Consider the following 22,186-nt stretch of genomic DNA (forward strand, 5'->3'; position numbering starts at 1 on the left):
TTAACCCTCCTGTTGTCTTCATTTACGCCCACCAAAAAATCTGGTTTACTCGTCTGAAAGAAATTCAGAAATTCAGAAAAAAATTTCCCCAGATTTCAGAAAATTTGCAAAACCTTCAGGAAGAAAATTCCAATAGTTCCTTAAAGGCTTAATTTAAAAGAAAATCCCCCAAATGAGGCAAGAAAATTCTTGTAAATATTTTTTAAAAATGAGTAAATATCTAAAGTGATTCCACATATATCAGTAAAACTTCTGAGATTTTCTTTAAGAACATTCACATAAAAATCAGCCAGAATCCAGTGAAATTCGCTGGATTTTGGCTGATTTTTATGTGAATGTTCTTAAAGAAACATTTTTAATTTTTCTTTTTTCCCACCAAAAAATGCTCAGAGACTTTCTAAAAATGTTGAAAATGTGGACATCAGAAGTTTCACTGTGAAAATATAGATTTTTTCCCAGATTTTCAAACTTTAAAACGAGTCAATTTTGACCTGCAGGACGACACGAAGCTTAAAGACAACCAGGAGTGAAAGAAACTAAATGAGCTTCAGTGGAACATCAGAAGCAAACATAGTTGATGTTATCCAGAAATATTTATTCCTTTTCAAATAAATATACTCAGCAGGTACACATCAGCATGGTGCAGCTGTATATATATATATATATGTATGTATGTACGTCCATAGAGCTCTGGAAGCAGAACAAACAGAAGTTCAACCTGCGCTGCCTTCTCTTCTTTACAAACTGTACAGATTTAAACTCAACATGAAGATCTGAAGCAGCTTCACTTTTTTTGTCTTTTTCCAAAGCGGTGATTTGGTTTTAAGGCTGGAGAGCAGACAGGAGAGGAAGTCCAGCTGCTGGAGGACATAGTTCAGAACCAGACAAATAAATAAACACAAATATAATCATGGTTTGAAATCACACGCCTCAGGAATGTGTGAAAAAAGTAAAAGATGGTAACGTTTAGGATTCAGCTCCTCTAGCACTCTGTCATTAAACGCTGCAGATAAAAACTATCACTGGAAGCAGCAGTTAGTCACTGATTTAGAAAACATGGACCTTGAAGGGGATCTGTAATCTTATTAAACAGCAAAACTACCTTATCCTCTACATTTTCTGCATTATTTACAGAAAAAAAACTGTAAGTCTTATACAGTCAATGATCCCTAAACACACCAGCAGCTTCCTCTAAAACAAACTCCAACCGTTTCCTGCTCTGACCTCCAACAAGCTGAAAGTCGTCTCTTATCTCCCACTAAGTCCAAAAAACATCAGCTCATGTTGCTCTGTGGTTTGTGTAAAAACTGAAGATCATTCTAGACCAGAGGGTCCACCATGAGGCCCGTGATCCAAAAGTGGTCCTCCAGAGGGTCCATCAGGTCCTCAAAGTGTAAAAATTACAGAGAAGACATTAACTGCAGATTGTAAATTAGTAAAACTATAAATTTAAAATCATTTCTAGACCATGACACGTTGTTTGGATCAGAGTAAAATACTAGATTGTTCTTTGTCGTTTTGTCTGATTTTTGTAACCTTTGGTCTGTTTTTTGTCCGATTTTTGTCGTTTGTGTCATGTTTGTTGTCGTTTTGTGTCCTTTTTGTCTTATTTTTGTCATTTTCTGTATCGTTTTTCATTTGCCTCATTTGTTGTCGCTCTGTGACTTTTTTGTCTCTTTTTTGTTTTCGTTTGTGTCATTTTGTCTCATTTTTGTAATATTTTGTCTTATTTTTTGTCATTTTTTTGTCATGTCTCATGTTTTTGTCGTTTTGTTTTTCCTTTTGTCTGAATTTTGTTGTTTTTTGTCTGTTCTTTGTCATTTTGTTCCTTTTTTGATGACACTGAGGCATATTATTGTTGAAATTAAATTTATTTTTCTTCATAAATTTCAGGTTGTTCATGTTGTTTAGTAAAAAGATAATTCCTTAAATGTGAACATTCCTGCACTAAACCAAAGGAACTATCAGGAGTTGTGGTTATTTACAGGTTATTCTGCTGTGGTTTTACTGGTTTTACTGGAGGTCAGACTGGACTGGATGTGGAACCTGGACTAAGATGAGTTGAACTCTCCTGTCGTAGAGAATCAGATCCACCAGACCGACTGCAACACTTCTCCTTAGCTGTGGAAAACACACACACTCGATAATGGTAATTCCTCCCATCTGCACACACACTAACACACAGAGCTTTTGTAGCGTGACGGAAACGAGGCCTGAGATGTTCCATCATGATCACGTTGGTCCAAACCTCTCTGGGTGAGAAGGACATGAGGGGAATAAAAAATAAAAAGACACTAAAAATGTAAAGCTACAATAAGACAGGCAGCTAAGAAAAACAAACAAACGGTAAAATAAACTAGGCAGCTCCTTCTTCTCTTTATCTTGACTGAGGTCTTCTTCTGGAAGTTCTCCTGCATCCTCAGTAAAGACACATGATGAGTAGAAAACCACAGAGAGACGTTCTGTAGGAAGGATTCATGAAGCAGATCTCCTCACAGACAAATGAAACCAGCCCGTTTCTACTGAACCCTCCATCAGGACTGCAGTCTGTCTGAGGGGTGAACTTCCATCCAAACATCTCATCATCTCCTTCAGTCTGTTGACTGCAGCTTTATCAGGGTCCCAAAAGACACTAAAACTTATTTAAAACAAAAGGTGAAAGTTAGTCACCTGGCAGCCAGGTGTGACAGCAGAGAAGAACATCTGCTGAAGGCCAGAGGAGGCAGAAGAACATTCATGGTCCACCACATGGAGGAGGATACGGGGGGGAAGGAGATCAAATCTGAGGAAGGTTGTTGTCAGCTTCAACACTTCTTCTGGCCGGGAACGAGACTGCTGCAGTTCTGTGAGGGCTGGCGCCATCCAGTGGCCATGTGGAGCATCACCTCCTGTTACCTGTTCTCCTTCAGCAGCAGACGGAAGTTGTGGAGCTGATGTATGCTGGTGGACAACCTGGAACAGAAAGAAGACGGGAAACGACACGTTGAACAGCTGATGGGACGGATGAGAAAGCAAACGTAGATGAGAGGTTAAAGCCCAACGGAAACTAAATGATCAAACTCACAGGCAGAGATAGAAAACATTAAAACAGCTAAAAATATAAAACAAGAGTGCATCAAATTAACTAGATATCTAAATATAAGCACACACGATCATCAGCGTTCTGACTGATCATCATCTGGAATCTCCCTCAGGATTAATAAAGGATCCATCCATCATACATCCATCATACATCCATCATACATCCATCATACATCCGTACATCATCATCCATCCATCCATCCATAATCCATCATCCATCCATCCATCATACATCCATCCATCCATCATACATCCATCATACATCCATCCATCCATCATCCATCCATCATACATCCATCCATCCATCATACATCCATCATACATCCATCCATCCATCATCCATCCATCATACATCCATCCATCCATCATACATCCATCCATCATACATCCATCATCCATCCATCCATCATCCATCCATCCATCATACATCCATCCATCCATCATACATCCATCCATCATCCATCCATCATCCATCCATCCATCATACATCCATCCATCCATAATCCATCATCCATCCATCCATCATCCATCCATCCATCCATCCATCATCCATCCATCCATCCATCCATCATACATCCATCATACATCCATCATACATCCATCCTCCATCCATCCATCATCCATCCATCATACATCCATCATACATCCATCCTCCATCCATCCTCCATTCATCCTCCATCCATCCATCATCATGACTACATCACTACACCAGTACTTTGAACACGCCCATTAAGCGGAAGATTTTCATGCGTTCATATGAAAAAAAACATCTCATTTTTGTCATTAATCCATTTTTTTGTCGCTTTATAAATTGTCTAATTTTTTGTCTTTTGTTGTATTTTGTGTCGTTTGTCTCATTTTTTGTAGTTTTGTAATATTGTAACTTGTTTGTATAATATTTTGTCTCATCTTTTGTCATTTTGTGTCTCATTTTCGCTGTATTTTGTCTTGTTTTTGTTGTTTTGTTGTGTGTTTTTTTATCTGACTTTTGTCGTTTTGATCATACAGTAAAACTGGTCCGGCCCACTGCAGATCAAACTGGGCTGAATGTGGAACCTGGACTAGAATGAGTTGGACTCTCCTGGATTAGGGTAATTACAGAGAGGGCTGCATTATGGGGTGCTGAAAGGGAAAATCAGTCAAACAGAAAATAATCTGTCACAGATAAGCTAATAAATGAAATGACACCCATCAGATAAAATGACTCTTAACTTCAGGAGTCCGGTAGGTACAGTGGGTTTGTCGTATGTTTTATGTCATATCACATCTCACTGATATGAAAGAAAAGGCCTCAGTCAGGAGGACTCTTCTCCTTGGACTTTGTCAAAGAGACATTTGGAGGTAAAAATCTGGTCTATAGGTAGGAAAAAGGAAAAAGCCTTCAAATTTGAACAGCAAGACACATTAGCTTTAGCTAATATCTAGCTAACATCCTCTTAGCTGCTGCATGCATGAACACACCTTGACGTGGTAAATTAGCCTCCAGATGTGCAGCAGAAAAAGTGCGTCGCAATCAACAATAATTTTCAGGCCAAAGAATTTATTACCTAATACGCTAAATACAACCGTTAGCAAATCCCAAACTGTAAAAGACACTGCTAACACGAAACACTAACGGTGCTAGCTTACAGCTAATAGATAAATAGCTAGTCAGTCTAATAGCTAGTTAGTCAAATAGCTGAAAAGCAACATCAGATTCTTTAGCTGCTAACAGCTGTGGTTGCTACTCTTTGATAGCACTGCTAACACAAAAAATAGTCTTCAACTTTGAACGACACACATTAGCTTTCTCACCGTTGTAAAGTCCACAGCTGCAATCATCCAGTGTTTAGTAGCTAAGTTTTAGCTTTACAGCTGATGTCCTGCTTTCCGTGTACATGCACAGACATGTCCTGTGTTTGCTAACCCTGCTCCTCTCTGCTGTGATCTTATAGTTGGGGATAAGACCGCTTGATTCGACCTGTTTGGCTGCTCAGCCAGCAGACGGAGGGTTTAGACGGCCTGTGGAATCCATACAGGCCCATATTTCTGTCAGAACTTCCATAACACTAAATAAAGGTTGGTCTGGTCATTTTGAGCTTTAAACTGCATTTAATTTATTCACAGATCTACAGCAGAACACCAAATCATTCAATCTACAGCCATAGCCCAGAAAACCTTCCTGCATGAAAACATAGATAGCATCCCAGCACCACCGAACCCTAACCCTAGCATGAGCAAACGTACATCAGAGACTTTCACATGTCCCTGTATGTTTAGATCTAATTCCTGACACCGTTCTGGAACTTTCCCTCCATGGAACTCACCTTCCAAATCCGTTCAGAAGCGCCACGATCTCCTGTCGAGTCAGCTGGAAGCCTTTAGACGGACTGTGTTCTGGAAGGTTCTGGATCTCCTTCTCAGAGAACAGGACCTTTAAAGCTGTACCCAGACCCTGGGTCTGCACATGTAGACATACAACACGTAGACAGGCAACACGTAGACAGGCAACACGTAGACACGCAACACGTAGACACGCAACACGTAGACACGCAACACGTAGACACGCAACACGTAGACAGGCAACACGTAGACAGGCAACACGTAGACAGGCAACACGTAGACACGCAACACGTAGACAGGCAACACGTAGACACGCAACACGTAGACACGCAACACGTAGACACGCAACACGTAGACAGGCAACACGTAGACACGCAACACGTAGACAGGCAACACGTAGACAGGCAACACGTAGACAGGCAACACGTAGACACGCAACACGTAGACACGCAACACGTAGACAGGCAACACGTAGACAGGCAACACGTAGACAGGCAACACGTAGACAGGCAACACGTAGACATGCAACACGTAGACAGGCAACACGTAGACAGGCAACACGTAGACATGCAACACGTAGACAGGCAACACGTAGACAGGCAACACGTAGACAGGCAACACGTAGACAGGCAACACGCAGACAGGCAACACGCAGACAGGCAACACGTAGACACGCAACACGTAGACACGCAACACGTAGACACGCAACACGTAGACAGGCAACACGTAGACAGGCAACACGTAGACACGCAACACGTAGACAGGCAACACGTAGACAGGCAACACGTAGACAGGCAACACGTAGACAGGCAACACGTAGACAGGCAACACGTAGACATGCAACACGTAGACAGGCAACACGTAGACAGGCAACACGTAGACATACAACACGTAGACAGGCAACACGTAGACAGGCAACACGTAGACAGGCAACACGTAGACAGGCAACACACAGACAGGCAACACACAGACAGGCAACACACAGACATGCAACACGTAGACAGGCAACACGTAGACACGCAACACGCAGACACGCAACACGCAGACAGGCAACACGCAGACAGGCAACACGCAGACAGGCAACACGCAGACAGGCAACACGCAGACAGGCAACACGCAGACAGGCAACACGCAGACAGGCAACACGCAGACATACAACACGTAGACAGGCAACACGCAGACAGGCAACACGCAGACAGGCAACACGCAGACAGGCAACACGCAGACAGGCAACACGCAGACAGGCAACACGTAGACATACAACACGCAGACAGGCAACACGCAGACAGGCAACACGTAGACAGGCAACACGCAGACAGGCAACACGTAGACAGGCAACACGTAGACATACAACACGTAGACAGGCAACACGCAGACAGGCAACACGTAGACATACAACACGTAGACATACAACACGTAGACATACAACACGTAGACAGGCAACACGCAGACAGGCAACACGCAGACAGGCAACACGTAGACAGGCAACACGTAGACAGGCAACACGTAGACATACAACACGTAGACATGCAACACGTAGACAGGCAACACGCAGACAGGCAACACGCAGACAGGCAACACGTAGACAGGCAACACGTAGACAGGCAACACGTAAACATACAACACGTAGACAGGCAACACGTAGACAGGCAACACGTAGACAGGCAACACGTAGACATACAACACGTAGACATACAACACGTAGACAGGCAACACGTAGACATACAACACGTAGACATACAACACGTAGACAGGCAACACGCAGACAGGCAACACGTAGACATACAACACGTAGACAGGCAACACGCAGACAGGCAACACGTAGACATACAACACGTAGACATACAACACGTAGACATACAACACGTAGACAGGCAACACGTAGACAGGCAACACGCAGACACGCAACACGTAGACACGCAACACGTAAACATACAACACGTAGACAGGCAACACGTAGACAGGCAACACGTAGACAGGCAACACGTAGACAGGCAACACGTAGACATGCAACACGTAGACATGCAACACGTAGACATACAACACGTAGACATACAACACGTAGACAGGCAACACGCAGACAGGCAACACGTAGACATACAACACGTAGACAGGCAACACGCAGACAGGCAACACGTAGACATACAACACGTAGACATACAACACGTAGACAGGCAACACGTAGACATACAACACGTAGACAGGCAACACGTAGACAGGCAACACGCAGACACGCAACACGTAGACACGCAACACGTAGACAGGCAACACGTAGACAGGCAACACACAGACACAACACACAGACACACAACACGTAGACACACAGATCCATTTAGAAAAACCGTGATCAAGTTCCAGTTTTACGTCATTTACACAGAAATGTTTCAAATCCAGACTAAAACTCATGTGTTAGAGACTTTTTATTCTCTCTAACTGCCTCTTTCTCTGTGTATCCTTTTTTTAATCTCTATGTGTGTTTTTGTTTTATCTTTTTCTGCTTTTTATCTGTGCTGTTCTACTTGTTTTTCCTGTAAAGTGACCCTGGGTGTCCAGAAAGGCGCTTACAAATAAAATGTTTTATTATTATAGAAACATGGACGATGCACCGAAGGCGCCAAAACACTTTAAGATCTATTTTATGGTAATTTCCGTCTACCTGTTCTGCAGGGAGAAAATCCTCTACAGCCAATAAAGTGTAAATGATGAAAAGAGTGGAGCGGCTCACCTGCAGTTTCCCCCACAGTCGACATTTACTGCAGCCGACACAGTCCATGATCCTGGAGATGTTCTTAAAATGGAGCCGGAACTCCTCCTGGAGGGAAGACGGAGGACATGACGAGTTTTCTGTTGTCACTTCAAATGTTTTAGATCACACAAGTACCGAGACACATTCAGAGTTTATGGATTATGAGATTATGAAGGCAAACCTATAAACAACACAAACAGGTTAAACCAAACTAAAAAAAATAAAGATGAACTGCACTGTCATTTTTTGTTTGCTGAAAATACAGCATAATATAGATGAGTGAAGGTGAGAAGGTGCGCAGTAACACGTCTTCAGGGTTTCACCTTTAATGTCTTGGCCTCCATTTTGTGTCCGGCAAACATGGACTTCTCATCAAAGTGCATCGGGAACGCTCTGGAAGACAAAGACAGCCGTTAGAGCTCATGAAATACCGCACATTCAGCTACATCACTGGCATGAGAGCGTCGAGTAGAATCAGACAAAGGTCTGGTTTTATGGAAATCATCGGAGTTCATGAGTCAGATTTATGCTCAACGATAGCAGTTAGTCCCTCGCACTTAGACCAGAATTACATCAGAGCTGGTTCAGAGGCCAGAAATGAAACCAGGACAGTCAAACTCATTCTAGTCCAGGTTCCACATTCAGCCCAGTTTGATCTGCAGTGGACCAGTTTTACTGTAAGATCTAAACGACAAGAGTCAGATAAAAAAAAGACAAAAACAAGACAAAATATTACAAAAATGAGACACAAAATGACACAAAATTTGACAAACGACACGAACAAAACAAAAAAAGGCAAAAAATTAGAAAAACAAGTTACAGAGCAACAAAAAAACGGACAAACGACAAAATCGAGACAAAAAACGACACAAACGATACACAAAACAATAAATAAAGCAACATACAGAAAGACAAAAATAAGACAAAAATCACAAGTGAGACTAAAAGGAAACACAAAATGACAAGTTGTTTTGATCCTAGAGTAAAATACTAGATTGTTCTTTGTTCTTTTGTCATTGTGTGTCTCATTTTTGTAATATTTTGTCTTTTTTTGTCTTCCTTCTGTGGTTGTGAACCTCCAGTAAATCCTCCATGGTTCAGTTCCAGGTGACTAAATGTTGTGTTTCTTTGTAGACACTCTGTCATATGGAAGTTGTGATGTGGAAATGATAAACTGAGGATGAATTTATGTTTCTTCATAAATGTCAGGTTGTTCATGATGTTTAATAAAAGATAATTCCTTAAATGTGAACATTTTAGCTCTAAACCAAAGGAACCATCAGGAGTTGTGGTTATTTAGAGGTTATCATGCTGTGGTTTTACTGGTTTTACTGGTCTGGTCCTGGATGTGGAACCTGGACTAAGATGAGTTGGAGTCTCCTGGTTAGAGGACCGACTAGAACGTCTTACTTGATCTCGTTGAAGATCTGCAGCAGCAGCTCCTTGGTCTCTCCGTCCTCCTGAGAGTTTCCGGTGTACAGGTTGACGATGGCTCGTTCGAAGTACGGCGCCACCTTGTAGAGCGCTCGCAGCTCGATCAGGTACAGGAAGTAGAGGTTCTTCAGCCGCCGGGTGCCTTCGCCCTTCGTCTCCGCCGTGTCAAAGCGCTGACGGAACTCTTGGACGTTTGGACCCCAGACTGAGCGGCCCCAGCCCTCTGAGGAGAAAAAGCACTAAGAGTAGCTGCAGTTCACACAACATGGGGTGTAGCTCATTGTTCTTTTGTCTGTTTTCATTGTTTTTTTATGTGACTTTAGTCGTTTTGATCGCATAGTAAAACTGGTCCACTGCAGATCAAACTGGGCTGAATGTGGAACCTGGACTAGAACCAGTTGGACACCCCTGGATTAGAGTGTTTTTCCCCATTAAAGTTTGTGTGTAGCTGTTTGTGTTTTGACAACAGTTTAGATTTGACTTTAGCTCAATGAAACAGATTATGTTTGATGAACTGAAACTCTGTGAGCTCTGGAAGTCTGGTGTCGTATCAGAGTAAATAGTAAAAAATGTCTCCATTAACCCTCAGCATTGGTTTCCTTTATTCCATGCAGAACAAAAAGGACAGAGGATGATGTGGTTTTGAGGCTGCTGGGGTTAGGGACCAGCTGAGGTACCTCATGTGGTGTTGGTGTTGGTGTAGTGTGTGGTGCTCGTACCATCCAGGAGGTACTCGGCACACAGGTGGATGTTGATGCTGCTGTGGAGGCCTGAAATGAGCCGGTAGAAAACCCTCTTCTCCAAACACAAACCTGGACAGAGAGTTCATTAAACATGATGTATTTATTTATTATTTTAGTACACATGTTGAACAGAAATCTAAAGTTGTAAAGGCAGGAAGAAACATGTTGTAGAACTCACCTTCCAGCCAGTTGTAGAAACCTTCTCCTGCGATGTGATCGACAGAAAACAAGAGAGACCTGGTGAGTTCTTTACTTCAACAGAACTAAAAATAAATTCACATGCAGCCAGTTTTAGTTTCACTCACCGTCGTCGTCTCCTGCAGAGAGGAGAGAAGAAAGAAACTGTTAGATGTGGTCTAACACAGCGATGTTTAAAGCAGAAAGGCAGGAATTAAACGCTGTAATGAGGAGCGGACCAATCTACATCCGATTAATGTGGGTTCTGGTAGATTCAAATACTCAAGTAATTACAGGAGGTCCTGGAGTTCCATTCCTACAGATCTACGCAAGTTGATTTTCTGCAAGTCGGACCTCTGGTGAAAACATAAACAAATCCGTTCTGTGCATCACGATATCCATCAGTTCTTCATAAAGTCCTGAATACCAACGACTTTCATTTATATATGAATCATTTTACTAGAAGATAACAGAATGTTGTAACGGACTGATGTTGAGGTTTCAGAGTTTATTGTTCAGTTCCAGATTTACCTAATGTCAGTGAACGTGCCATGTTTAGTTAGCTCACCTCCTTTTTGTCTCTCGTTGTCGGTTTGTCTCTCGTTTTTATCGTTTTTTTTGTTTTGTGTCTTGTCGTTTTTTTCTCGTTTTTATCAGTTTCTCATTTTTGTGTCTCGTCATTTTGTGTCTCGTTGTTGTCATTTTGTGTCTCGTTGTTGTCGTTTTGTGTCTCGTTGTCGTTTTGTGTCTCGTTGTTGTCCTTTTGTGTCTCGTTGTTGTCCTTTTGTGTCTCGTTGTTGTCCTTTTGTGTCTCGTTGTTGTCATTTTGTGTCTCGTTGTTGTCATTTTGTGTCTCGTTGTTGTCATTTTGCGTCTCGTTGTTGTCATTTTGCGCCTCGTTGTCATTTTGCGCCTCGTTGTCCTTTTGTGTCTCGTTGTTGTCCTTTTGTGTCTCGTTGTTGTCCTTTTGTGTCTCGTTGTTGTCCTTTTGTGTCTCGTTGTTGTCCTTTTGTGTCTCGTTGTTGTCCTTTTGTGTCTCGTTGTTGTCCTTTTGTGTCTCGTTGTTGTCCTTTTGTGTCTCGTTGTTGTCCTTTTGTGTCTCGTTGTTGTCATTTTGTGTCTCGTTGTTGTCATTTTGTGTCTCGTTGTTGTCGTTTTGTGTCTCGTTGTTGTCGTTTTGTGTCTCGTTGTTGTCATTTTGTGTCTCGTTGTTGTCATTTTGTGTCTCGTTGTTGTCATTTTGTGTCTCGTTGTCATTTTGTGTCTCATTGTTGTCATTTTGTGTCTCGTTGTTGTCATTTTGTGCCTCGTTGTTGTCATTTTGTGTCTCGTTGTTGTCCTTTTGTGTCTCGTTGTTGTCCTTTTGTGTCTCGTTGTTGTCCTTTTGTGTCTCATTGTTGTCATTTTGTGTCTCGTTGTTGTCCTTTTGTGTCTCGTTGTTGTCCTTTTGTGTCTCGTTGTCATTTTGAGTCTCATTGTTGTCATTTTGTGTCTCGTTGTTGTCCTTTTGTGTCTCGTTGTCATTTTGAGTCTCATTGTTGTCCTTTTGTGTCTCGTTGTTGTCCTTTTGAGTCTCATTGTTGTCCTTTTGAGTCTCATTGTTGTCATTTTGTGTCTCGTTGTTGTCATTTTGTGTCTCATTGTTGTCATTTTGTGTCTCGTTGTTGTCATTTTGTGTCTCGTTGTCATTTTGTGTCTCGTTGTTGTCATTTTGTGTCTCGTTGTTGTCCTTTTGTGTCTCGTTGTCGTTTTGTGTCTCGTTGTTGTCATTTTGTGTCTCATTGTTGTCATTTTGTGTCTCGTTGTTGTCATTTTGTGTCTCGTTGTCATTTTGTGTCTCGTTGTTGTCATTTTGTGTCTCGTTGTTGTCCTTTTGTGTCTCGTTGTCGTTTTGTGTCTCGTTGTTGTCCTTTTGTGTCTCATTGTTGTCCTTTTGTGTCTCATTGTTGTCCTTTTGTGTCTCATTGTTGTCCTTTTGTGTCTCGTCATTTTGTGCCTCGTTGTCATTTTGTCTCGTTGTCATTTTGTCTCGTTGTTGTCGTTTTGTGTCTCGTTGTTGTCCTTTTGTGTCTCATTGTTGTCGTTTTGTGTCTCATTGTTGTCCTTTTGTGTCTCATTGTTGTCGTTTTGTGTCTCATTGTTGTCCTTTTGTGTCTCATTGTTGTCATTTTGTGTCTCGCTGTTGTCATTTTGTGTCTCGCTGTTGTCATTTTGTGTCTCGCTGTTGTCATTTTGTGTCTCATTGTTGTCATTTTGTGTCTCATTGTTGTCATTTTGTGTCTCATTGTTGTCATTTTGTGTCTCATTGTTGTCATTTTGTGTCTCATTGTTGTCATTTTGTGTCTCGTTGTTGTCATTTTGTGTCTCGTTGTCATTTTGTGTCTCGTTGTTGTCATTTTGTGTCTCGTTGTCATTTTGTGTCTCGCTGTTGTCGTTTTGTGTCTTCGCTTTATCGTTTTGTCTTGTTTTTATCGTTTTGTGTCTCATTGTTGTAGTTTTGTGTCTCGTTTTATCGTTTTGTCTCGTTTTATCGTTTTGTCTTGTTTTTATCATTTTGTGTCTCATTGTTGTCGTTTTGTGTTTCATTTTATTGTTTTCTCTTGTTTTTATCGTTTTGTCTCATTTTATCATTTTGTCTTGTTTTTATCGTTTTGTCTCGTTTTATCGTTTTCTCTTGTTTTTATCGTTTTGTCTCATTTTATCATTTTGTCTTGTTTTTATCGTTTTGTCTTGTTTTTATCATTTTGTGTCTCATTGTTGTCGTTTTGTGTTTCGTTTTATTGTTTTCTCTTGTTTTTATCGTTTTGTCTCATTTTATCATTTTGTCTTGTTTTTATCGTTTTCTCTTGTTTTTATCGTTTTGTGTCTCTTCGTTTTGTGTCTCGTTTTTGTTGTTTTATGTCTTGTTTTTGTCGTTACACTGCCATCAGAAGAGCCTGACTTACGCTGGGATCCATAATGAAGGTAAAAGGTTAGTGAATGTAGCACAATCCAAGGTGGAGAACAACCAGAGAATGGAAACAAAGTGTCTGATAGCGAAAACGCGACGACATATTCATCTGCTCCACTCATCAGCTAGTTCCACATAAGTTCTGATGAAACGCTGTAGGTCGATGACGCAGTAAAACTGAGGATGTCCTGTAATGAATTATTGTGTGCATTTATTTCCTTTGATTGCTCCATATTTGTCGAGCTCCTCCACCAGTATTTCCTGGTGTGTGTTTCACTAGAATACAGTTTAACAGCGCTGCTCTGAACTGGAGGTAATGGAAGTGGTCAGACGACCTACTGGAAGCTATTTCCTGCTTCCCTCCTTGCATTTCTCTGCTTTTCCATCCACCCACTAGATGCTCACTCCCACCTCCACCTGTTGGAACTAAAACAGGCTTTGACTCTCCATCTCCACCACCTGAAACCTGGATGTGCATCTGAGCTTCCTGTTAGGAGGCTCCTGCCAGTGAACCTGATAATCTGCTGCTTCTTCTGAACCGTTTGTCATCCAGTAAACCTGAGTCATCCTCCAGTGTCCGGTAACCTGCTGGTACAGACGGTAAAGTGGACTCACCTCTGCTGGGAGCCAGAGGGTTGAGAGGTCGGTACACCGACCTGGGCCTGTCGACACAAAAACAAACTTTAATCAGCGATCATGACGACTTCACAAACACTGGACTTGTTCTTGGCAGATAAAAGAGCATTTAACCAGCTTCACGTCATCCCTTTTACTTGTAGGAACATTTCTTTAAACACAAAGAATAACAGCCTGTAAAAAACCAACACACATCAAACATTCTGAATGTTTTTATCTCAGTTTCAGCAGATTTTTTTTCCTGTTTGCATAAACTCATGTCAGCACAGGACTTAAACAAACAGATGTGACCCTGAGCTGGTTGTAGCGTTAATGCTGCTAGGCTAGCAGGTGTTTTCAGTCTGCTCTGGAACTGTGTGGTTAGCATAGCTTTAGCCACGAGGATTACAGAGTACTGACAAATACACGGCATGTCCTGCATCTACTGGACATCAGTTTACGTCAGTGTTTATCCAGTGATGTGACAAAGAACAACAAAAACAAGACAAAATATTACAAAAACAAGACACAAAACGACAAAAATTAGACAAGCGACATGAAACAGAACAAAAAAGCTACAAAACATAGTGTTGTGTGTGAATCAAAGCTTCTACTCATTGTTTGGGAAGGCACATGATTCCACCATTCAGGAACTTTTCAAATGAAACAAAACCCACAGTCCAAATAAACTGAATTATTTCAACATCTACAGTGCCTATCATAAGTATTCACCCCCTTTGATGTTTTACCCTTTTATTGCTTTCATAAATCAATCATGGTCAATAAAATTTAACTTTTTTGACAAAAAAAATTATTGGAAAAAAGTCTTTAATGTCAAAGTGAAAACAGATTTCTATAAAGTAATGTTAATGAAAGAAAATTATATAAATGAAAATAATTGTTTGCATAATTATTCACCCCCTTCAAGTCAGTATTTAGTAGACGCACCTTTGGCTGCAATCACAGCAGTGAGTCTGTGTGGATAGGTCTCAGTCAGTCTGCACATCTGCCCACTGCAATTTTGCTCCATTCTTCTTTGTAAAACTGCTCAAGCTCTGTCAGGTTCTGCGGGTATCAGACATGAACAGCCCTTTTCAAGTCCAGCCACAAATTCTCTGTAGGATTGAGGTCTGGGCTTTGACTCGGCCACTCCAGAACATTTACCTGGTTCTTTTTTAACCATTCCTGTGTAGCTTTTGCAGTATGTTTTGGATCATTGTCTTGCTGGAAAATAAATCTTCTCCCAAGACGTAGTTCTCTTGCAGACTGAAAAAGATTGTTCCCCAGGATTTCAGTGTATTTTGCAGCATTCATTCTGCCCTCTATCTTTACAAGCCTTCCAGGTCCAGTTGCTGAGAAACATCCCCACAGCATGATGCTGCCACCACCATGCTTCACAGTGGGGATGGTGTGTTTTTGGTGATGTGCAGTGTTTGGTTTCCCCCAAACATGACATCTTGTCTGATGGCCAAAAAGCTCAATTTTGGTCTCATCAGACCAAAGAATCTTCTTCCACTTGACCATGGAGTCTTCCACGTGCTTTTTGGCAAACTCTAGTCCAGATCTAATATGACTTTTCTTCAACAGTGGCTTTCTCATTGCCACTCTCCCATAAAGCTTTGACCGGTGAAGAACCTGGGCAGCAGTTGCTACATGCACAGTCTCTCCCATCTCAGCAGCTGAAGTTTGTAACTCCTTCAGAGTAGTTGTAGGAGTCTTGGTGGCTTCTCTCACTAGTCTCCTACTTGTAGGTCACTCAGTTTACGAGGGCGGCCTGATCTAGGCAGATTCACACAAGTGCCATATTCCTTCCATTTCTTGATAATTGATTTCACTGAACTCCGGGGGATGTTCAGTGCCTTGGAAATGTTTTTGTAACCATCCCCTGAATTGTTCTTCTCAATAACCCTTTCCCTGAGTTGCTTAGAGTGTTCTTCTGTCTTCATGGTGTAATGGTAGCCAGGAATACTAATCAACCACTCTCTGGACCCTTCAGACAGATGTTTTACAACTCAATCACTTCAAACACACCCACACCACTCAGCTGATCTTCATTTCACTGATTGTGAGACTATTGGCAACAATTTGATGGACCTCTATTGAATTAGACCATTAAATTAAAAGGGGGGTGAATAATTATGCAAACAACTATTTTCATTTATATAATTTTCTTTCATTAACATTACTTTATAGAAATCTGTTTTCACTTTGACATTAAAGAGTTTTTTACAATAAATGTTTTTGTTGAAAAAGCTAAATTTTATTGACCATGATTGATTTATGAAAGCAATAAAAGGGTAAAACATCAAAGGGGGGGGAATACTTAGGATAGACACTGTATGTATAAAAACATACCTCACCCTGAGCCCTAAAAACCACCTCTGTGGGTCAGAGTTTTATACTCAGCAGGTATTTTCCTAAAATCAGTTTCTTCCTGCCTTAAAATCAGGAACTTCTTTCAAATCGCTTCTAAAAGTAAAGTTCCAGTAAAGTTGTCTTTATTTCTTCCTCCTGATCTTCATTTATTTCTTTTATTTTCTCTTCAGCTTCTCTCTTAACCTCCTGATGCGATGTCGTCCTTTAACCAGATTTTAATCAGTGATCCGTTCTGGATGTTTCTGTCAATTTTTTGAATTTATTTTTTATGTTCTACCTGTCAAAGCACCTAGTGACACACAACGTTCTGTCTGCGACTGTCACGTTTTTCCGTACGGCCTAGATGTGAGACGTTTAATTGACTGACAGCAGGAGGATGCCTGATCTTACTTGAAGCAGTTTTCCTCGTAGATGCTGTTCCAGACTCTCCAGGCTGACGGTCCTTTATATCCAGTAAACCGTTCTGGATTCAGCAACAGATCCACATACTCAGCATCAGGAGACGTCTCATCTGGAACACAGTAAAACCACAGCATGACAACCTACAGATAACCACTACTCCTCATGGTTCCTCTGTTTCCACATCACAGAGTAAAGGAACACAACATTTAGTCACCTGGACCTGAACCAGAGAGGATTTACTGTTAGATTAAAACCACAAATCAGGCAAAAAAAAAAAAAAAAAAAAGAGAAAAATGAGACACAATATGGAGAAAAATGGATTAACGACACAAAACAAAGCAAAAACAGGTAAAAAAGGAACAACACAACAAAAAATAGCCAAAAAACACAAGCGAGACAAAAAGGAAACACAAAATGACAAAACAAAGAAGAAGAAGAAAAGAACAAGACAAAAAACTACAAAAAAGAGACAGAAAATGACAAAAGTCTGACAGAAAGGACTGAAAACAACAAAAACAAGGCAAACTGTTCCAAAATCGAAACACAAAAAGACAAAAAAATTAGACAAAAAAGTTATAAAGCAACAAAAAAATGGAAAAAAGGCAAAAACGAGACAAGAAATTACACAAATGAGAGTAAAAATGACAAAAGCGAGGAACAAAATGACAAAAACATGAGAATCGACAAAAGTCAGACAAAAAACCCCAACAAAAACAAGACAAAATATTAGATCTAGAAATGATTTTAAAGACCCACCGAGGAAGATTTTAGGGGAAATGTAGCGTTGCTGAAGCAACGCTACATTTCCCGTGAGCCTCAGCGCGCACTGTCGCAAACCGTCGTAAACGAGCGAGCCTCAGGGAAGCCGGCGGAGTTGAAATCATTGTTGAACAATGGCCACCGACGAGGTAACGTACATCTAACAAAGAGGTTATACACTAATAACGTTTTGACAGTCTGTATTGTCTGGAATTTTGCATAGTTCATGCATTTATCCGTGAAAATGAATGCACTTAGCCTCTGTTTTGTGTTGTGTTGGTGAGTAACTTACTAGCAAGCTTCTTATTTGGACAAGCATACAGAGGAAAGTCAGAAATTACTTCGGTTACGTTATCTATAATGGGCTGGCTAATGCCATATTTGTCAGCCCTCCGTGTTTTCAAAGCTTATCTGCAGGATGGAGCCTGCAGATAACCTTGAAAAAGGCTACACAAATGTAAGCCAGTATTGTTGCTTTCACACTTGCAAGCAGCTCACGCCTGTCCAAGATGAACTTTTCTTTTGCTTCGTTGTCGATCTGACAACCTTTCTGCTTGCAGACTTTGCTCCATTCGCTTCCTTTTGCGCTCCATGTGTGCCGTCTTCTCAACCAACTCTCCGCTCTGCTACTGCTAAAAACAGCTAGCTCCGCTCTGCTACGCTCCGTATTTGCTGTAAATCGCTCCGTCTCTCACAGGAAATTCTGGACGAGTCAACAAAAAATTCATAAAATACAAATATTTACAAAACCAAAATGATTCATGAATCGAAAATGGGGGCATTAATAAGTGTAAATAAGGAAGATTCATCCACATTAATATGAGACTTTGTTACGAGCATAAAAATATTCCTCGGTGGGTCTTTAAATTTATAGTTTTACTAATTTACAATCCGCAGTTAATGTCTTCTCTGTAATTTTTACACTTTGAGGGCCGGATTGGACCCTCTGGAGGACCACTTTTGGACCACGGGCCTCATGTTGGACACCCCTGGATTAGACTTCCTGTTTGGATCAAAGTGTAGGACTAACAGACAGGATCAGATCCTCACCGTCCAGCTCACAGAAGTGATCCTGAGCATCGTCGTGTCTCGCCCAGTCAGCGAACGCCTCCTTACTCTGGTTACTGGAACAGAAAGAATCAGGAAGTTAATTCATCACAGAGAAGAAACTGAGACAGAGGGACTTGTAGACATGCAAATGACATTAAAATACGTAAATCAGAACACAGAAAGGCAGATTTTTAGGCCTTGAAATGAATGTAAAACCACTGTGAACACTTCAATACAACATTTTAGCCACAAAAGTGACTTTATTTATTGTACTGATCCAGTTAGAACAGTATTAATGTCCCTACATGGAGTAATTGTAGTGCTGTCAAACTGCACTGCATTTGCAAAAAGGGTGAAGATGTTTGAATACAGCGCAGTCCAGGAAAGCCAGCACTAGAAGGAAACTAAAACTGTGACTGTTAAAGGGAGAATATAAGCTTTAGTGATCTTTAGTTTCCTTAGAAGGCTGCAGAAATGTGTCCAAAGAAAATAAAGGTACATAGAAGAGCGTTCCTCCTCTCTGGTCTGATTCTATGTAGGTTTTCCAGTCAAACCAGCTTAGCAGCATTAGAAGCTCTGCTGTCGGGTTTAAAGATGTGGCTTCGTCAGATGGACACAAACGAGACAAAAACAAGAAAGAAAACGACAAAAACGAGAGACAAACGACAAGTTAGACAAAAACAACAAAAGCAAGACAAAATACTGCAAAACCAAGACACAAAACGACCAAAAAAAAGTGGACAAACAACACAAAACGAGACAGAAATTTTTAAAAACAGACAAAAAAAAACAATAAACGTCAGACAAAAGCAAGTAAGAAAACGACAAAAAAATGAGAAAAGATGCAAACAAGACAAAATGGAAACATAAAATGACCAAAGTCCGACAAAAAACAACTAAAACAAGACAAAATATTGAAAAAAATGAGACACAAATGAAAAAAATGAGACAAACAACATGAAATAAAACAAAAAGAGAGAAAAAATTACACAAAAAAGTTACAAAGCAACAACAAACTGGACAAATGACAAGAATGAGACAAAAACAGCACATAAAGCAAAACACAAAATAACAAAACAAGACAAAAACACAAGCAAGATGGAAAGGAAACACAAAACGACAAAAACATGAACGACAAAAGTCAGGCAAAAAAACAACAAAAAGACAAAGCATTGCAAAAAGAGACAAAATGACAAAAAAATTAACAAACGACACAAAAAAAGAGACAAATATTTTTGAAATAAGGACAAAAAACAATAGTCAGACCAAATATTACAAAAATGAGACAAGGCGACAAAAGCGAGAAAAAAATGACAAAAAAATTATACATAAGATGCAAAGAAGACAAAAAGGAAACATAAATGGCAAAAACATGAGAGAAGTGACAAAAGTCAGACAAAAAAATATCAAAAACAACAAAAACAAGACAAAAATAACAAAAATGAGACAAACAACATGAAATAAAACAAAAAAAGACAAAAAATTAGGCAAAAAAGTTACAAAGCGACAACAAAACGGACAAACGACAAAAAACGAGACAAAAAACAACAAATAAAGCAAAACATAAAATAACAAGAATAAGACAAAAACACAAGCGAGACGGAAAGGAAACAAAACGACAAAAACCGAGAAACAAAACGACAAAAACAAGAAATAAAGCGACAAAAACATGAAAGTCAGACAAAAAACAACCAAAACAGAACAAAATATTACAAAAACGAGACACAAAACGGCAAAAAAACGGCCACCACTGGTTTGGAGCTGTGAGTTGTGACTGGAATTACAGCAGGTAGGTGGTTGCCGTGGTTACGACCAGCTGCTTTGCATTGAACAGCATCTCCAGGTAGAGCAGCAGGTAGGTGGTTGCCGTGGTTACGACCAGCTGCTTTGCATTGAGCAGCAGGTCTTTGGTCTCACCTCAGGGTGCTGTTGATGGCTCCCAGCTCGTTGGCCTGCTCACACTCCGTCAGGTCGGACATGGTGTTGGCCGTGTGGGAGTACTGCAGACACACAGGGTGTTAGCATGTCACGCTAATCATACCGACATCATCTCCATGATGATGACATACATGACATACATGAGGAGACCTTCTGAACCACACGTCTGACCTCCTGATGAAAACCTGAAAAACAACCTGTTTTCATCACTGTGTGACAAAATGGAAGAGGAGGAACTACAGGACACTCCCACCCACCCACCCATGTTCTCTGCTGCTCTACTTATATTTTACTATTTAACCCAGAGGGTCCACCATGAGGCCCGTGGTCCAAAAGCGGTCCTCCAGAGGGTCCAATCCGGCCCTCAAAGTGTAAAAATTACAGAGAAGACATTAACTGCAGATTGTAAATTAGTAAAACTATAAATTTAAAATCATTTCTAGACCATGACACGTTGTTTGGATCAGAGTAAAATACTGGATTGTTCTTTTGTTATTTTGCGTCTCATTTTGTAATTTTTTTTCTTGTTTTTGTCGTTTTGTGTAATTTGTTCGTCTAAGTTTTGTCGTTTGTCCAGTTTTTTGTCGCTCTGTAACTTTCGAATTTTTACGCTCTTTTTGTTTTTTCTCGCGTTTGTCATTTTGTGTTTTGTTTTATTCATTGTTTTGTGTTTTTTTTGTGGCTTTGTAACTTTGTTTTCTAATTTCTTTGTATTTTTTTTTGCTTTGTTTCGTGCCGTTTGTCTCATTTTTTGGTCATTTCTCTCTCGTTTTTGGTATTTTGTGTCTTGTTTTCATAATATTTTATCTCGTTTTTAGTGGGGTTTACTGTATTGTCTTGTCTGATTTTTGTCATTTTGATCATAAAGTAAAATCCTATATTGTTCAGATCCAGATAGCTGTGATTATAATTAGGAGTTGTGGTTATTTATTGGTTGTTATGCTGTGGTTTTACTGTCTGGTCCACTAGAGATCAAACTGGACTGAAGGTGGAACCTGGACTAGAATGAGTCTGACTCCCCTGGTTAAAAGTAAGTAAAAAGGCAGTATTGTGTCTCTATGTGACCTGCTCTTCAGGGCTAAACAGACTGACTGTTTAAAGCACTTGGACTGCTGCTACCTGCCAGTTTCCAGACAGGTGTGGTTGTGAACTCCTGCTGAGGTGACTCATGCTGAACACTAACTGCTGATGGAACACGTTGGACCTTCACTGAGATGACTGCAGATGTCCAAACACTCCTGGTTCATCACTAGACAAACATCAGGAAGCAGGCCAGGAGCTGGAAACACTCAGTTCTCAGTCTCTACATGGAAACTATCAGAGATAAGGAGAGTGGTCTGAGCGTGTGCGTACGTGTGCTTTACTGAATCAGCTGACAAAACAGAAAGTAGTGGAACGAATGCAGCTGCTGCTGAACTCCATTAGATAAGCTACAGCAGCTTGGTGTGGTCCTGTATGCCACAGTTTATGGATCATTCCAGAACTGGAGGACATTTGGGCTTCTAGAAACATGAAAAATCAGCCTTCTCTTCTCCAGTTTTCTGCTCCATACTGATCAATAATAGGTAGTGATTGCCTCAGCTTACACATCAA

The 22,186-nt window shown here is 40.7% G+C and overlaps 5 protein-coding genes across 6 annotated transcripts in view; 1 reads left to right on the forward strand and 4 right to left on the reverse strand.

Moving 5' to 3' along the window:
- The window catches only part of gpr137bb (G protein-coupled receptor 137Bb), a 32,960-nt gene extending 22,795 nt beyond the window's left edge, over positions 1 to 10,165 (forward strand). The window contains exons 8-9 of the transcript XR_007940805.1: positions 5,016 to 5,139; positions 8,071 to 10,165. The gene's annotated coding sequence lies outside the window, so the exon portion shown is untranslated. The remainder of the gene's footprint in view (positions 1 to 5,015; positions 5,140 to 8,070) is intronic.
- LOC127533122 (keratin-associated protein 4-3-like) lies at positions 575 to 6,244 on the reverse strand. The gene is made up of 2 exons (XM_051945418.1): positions 5,388 to 6,244; positions 575 to 2,952 (listed from the first exon to the last, which is right to left on the reverse strand). Exon 1 carries the CDS (start codon positions 6,240 to 6,242, stop codon positions 5,481 to 5,483), a length of 762 nt encoding a protein of 253 aa, XP_051801378.1. The 5' UTR covers positions 6,243 to 6,244; the 3' UTR covers positions 575 to 2,952; positions 5,388 to 5,480.
- Positions 575 to 22,186, reverse strand: part of ero1b (endoplasmic reticulum oxidoreductase 1 beta) — a 33,437-nt gene continuing 11,825 nt past the window's right edge. Inside the window, exons 5-16 of one of the 2 annotated variants that reach the window (XM_022218635.2) lie at positions 20,573 to 20,655; positions 18,656 to 18,729; positions 16,835 to 16,955; positions 14,069 to 14,115; positions 10,632 to 10,643; positions 10,505 to 10,531; positions 10,303 to 10,395; positions 9,560 to 9,806; positions 8,473 to 8,542; positions 8,129 to 8,215; positions 5,388 to 5,521; positions 575 to 2,952 (exon numbers count right to left, since the gene is read on the reverse strand). In XM_022218635.2, coding sequence (XP_022074327.1) covers positions 2,892 to 2,952; positions 5,388 to 5,521; positions 8,129 to 8,215; positions 8,473 to 8,542; positions 9,560 to 9,806; positions 10,303 to 10,395; positions 10,505 to 10,531; positions 10,632 to 10,643; positions 14,069 to 14,115; positions 16,835 to 16,955; positions 18,656 to 18,729; positions 20,573 to 20,655 — 1,056 coding nt within the window. In that variant the 3' untranslated portion in view covers positions 575 to 2,891. Of the gene's footprint in view, positions 2,953 to 5,387; positions 5,522 to 8,128; positions 8,216 to 8,472; positions 8,543 to 9,559; positions 9,807 to 10,302; positions 10,396 to 10,504; positions 10,532 to 10,631; positions 10,644 to 13,966; positions 14,116 to 16,834; positions 16,956 to 18,655; positions 18,730 to 20,572; positions 20,656 to 22,186 lie in introns of both variants that reach the window. The other variant, XM_051945406.1, reaches the window with a different exon arrangement.
- LOC127533264 (keratin-associated protein 4-7-like) lies at positions 7,164 to 7,736 on the reverse strand (the record flags this gene model as incomplete). Its single annotated transcript, XM_051945877.1, has 1 exon — positions 7,164 to 7,736. A coding segment is annotated over one exon (573 nt), but the record flags the coding sequence as incomplete, so codon positions are not given.
- LOC127533118 (GATA zinc finger domain-containing protein 14-like) lies at positions 10,817 to 13,941 on the reverse strand. Its single transcript, XM_051945409.1, has 2 exons — positions 11,810 to 13,941; positions 10,817 to 11,749 (listed from the first exon to the last, which is right to left on the reverse strand). The coding sequence occupies exons 1-2, from the start codon at positions 12,524 to 12,526 to the stop codon at positions 11,165 to 11,167; spliced, it is 1,302 nt and encodes a 433-aa protein (XP_051801369.1). The 5' UTR covers positions 12,527 to 13,941; the 3' UTR covers positions 10,817 to 11,164.

This window comes from Acanthochromis polyacanthus, chromosome 3, assembly GCF_021347895.1.
Source record: "Acanthochromis polyacanthus isolate Apoly-LR-REF ecotype Palm Island chromosome 3, KAUST_Apoly_ChrSc, whole genome shotgun sequence".
Lineage (NCBI taxonomy): Eukaryota > Metazoa > Chordata > Actinopteri > Pomacentridae > Acanthochromis > Acanthochromis polyacanthus.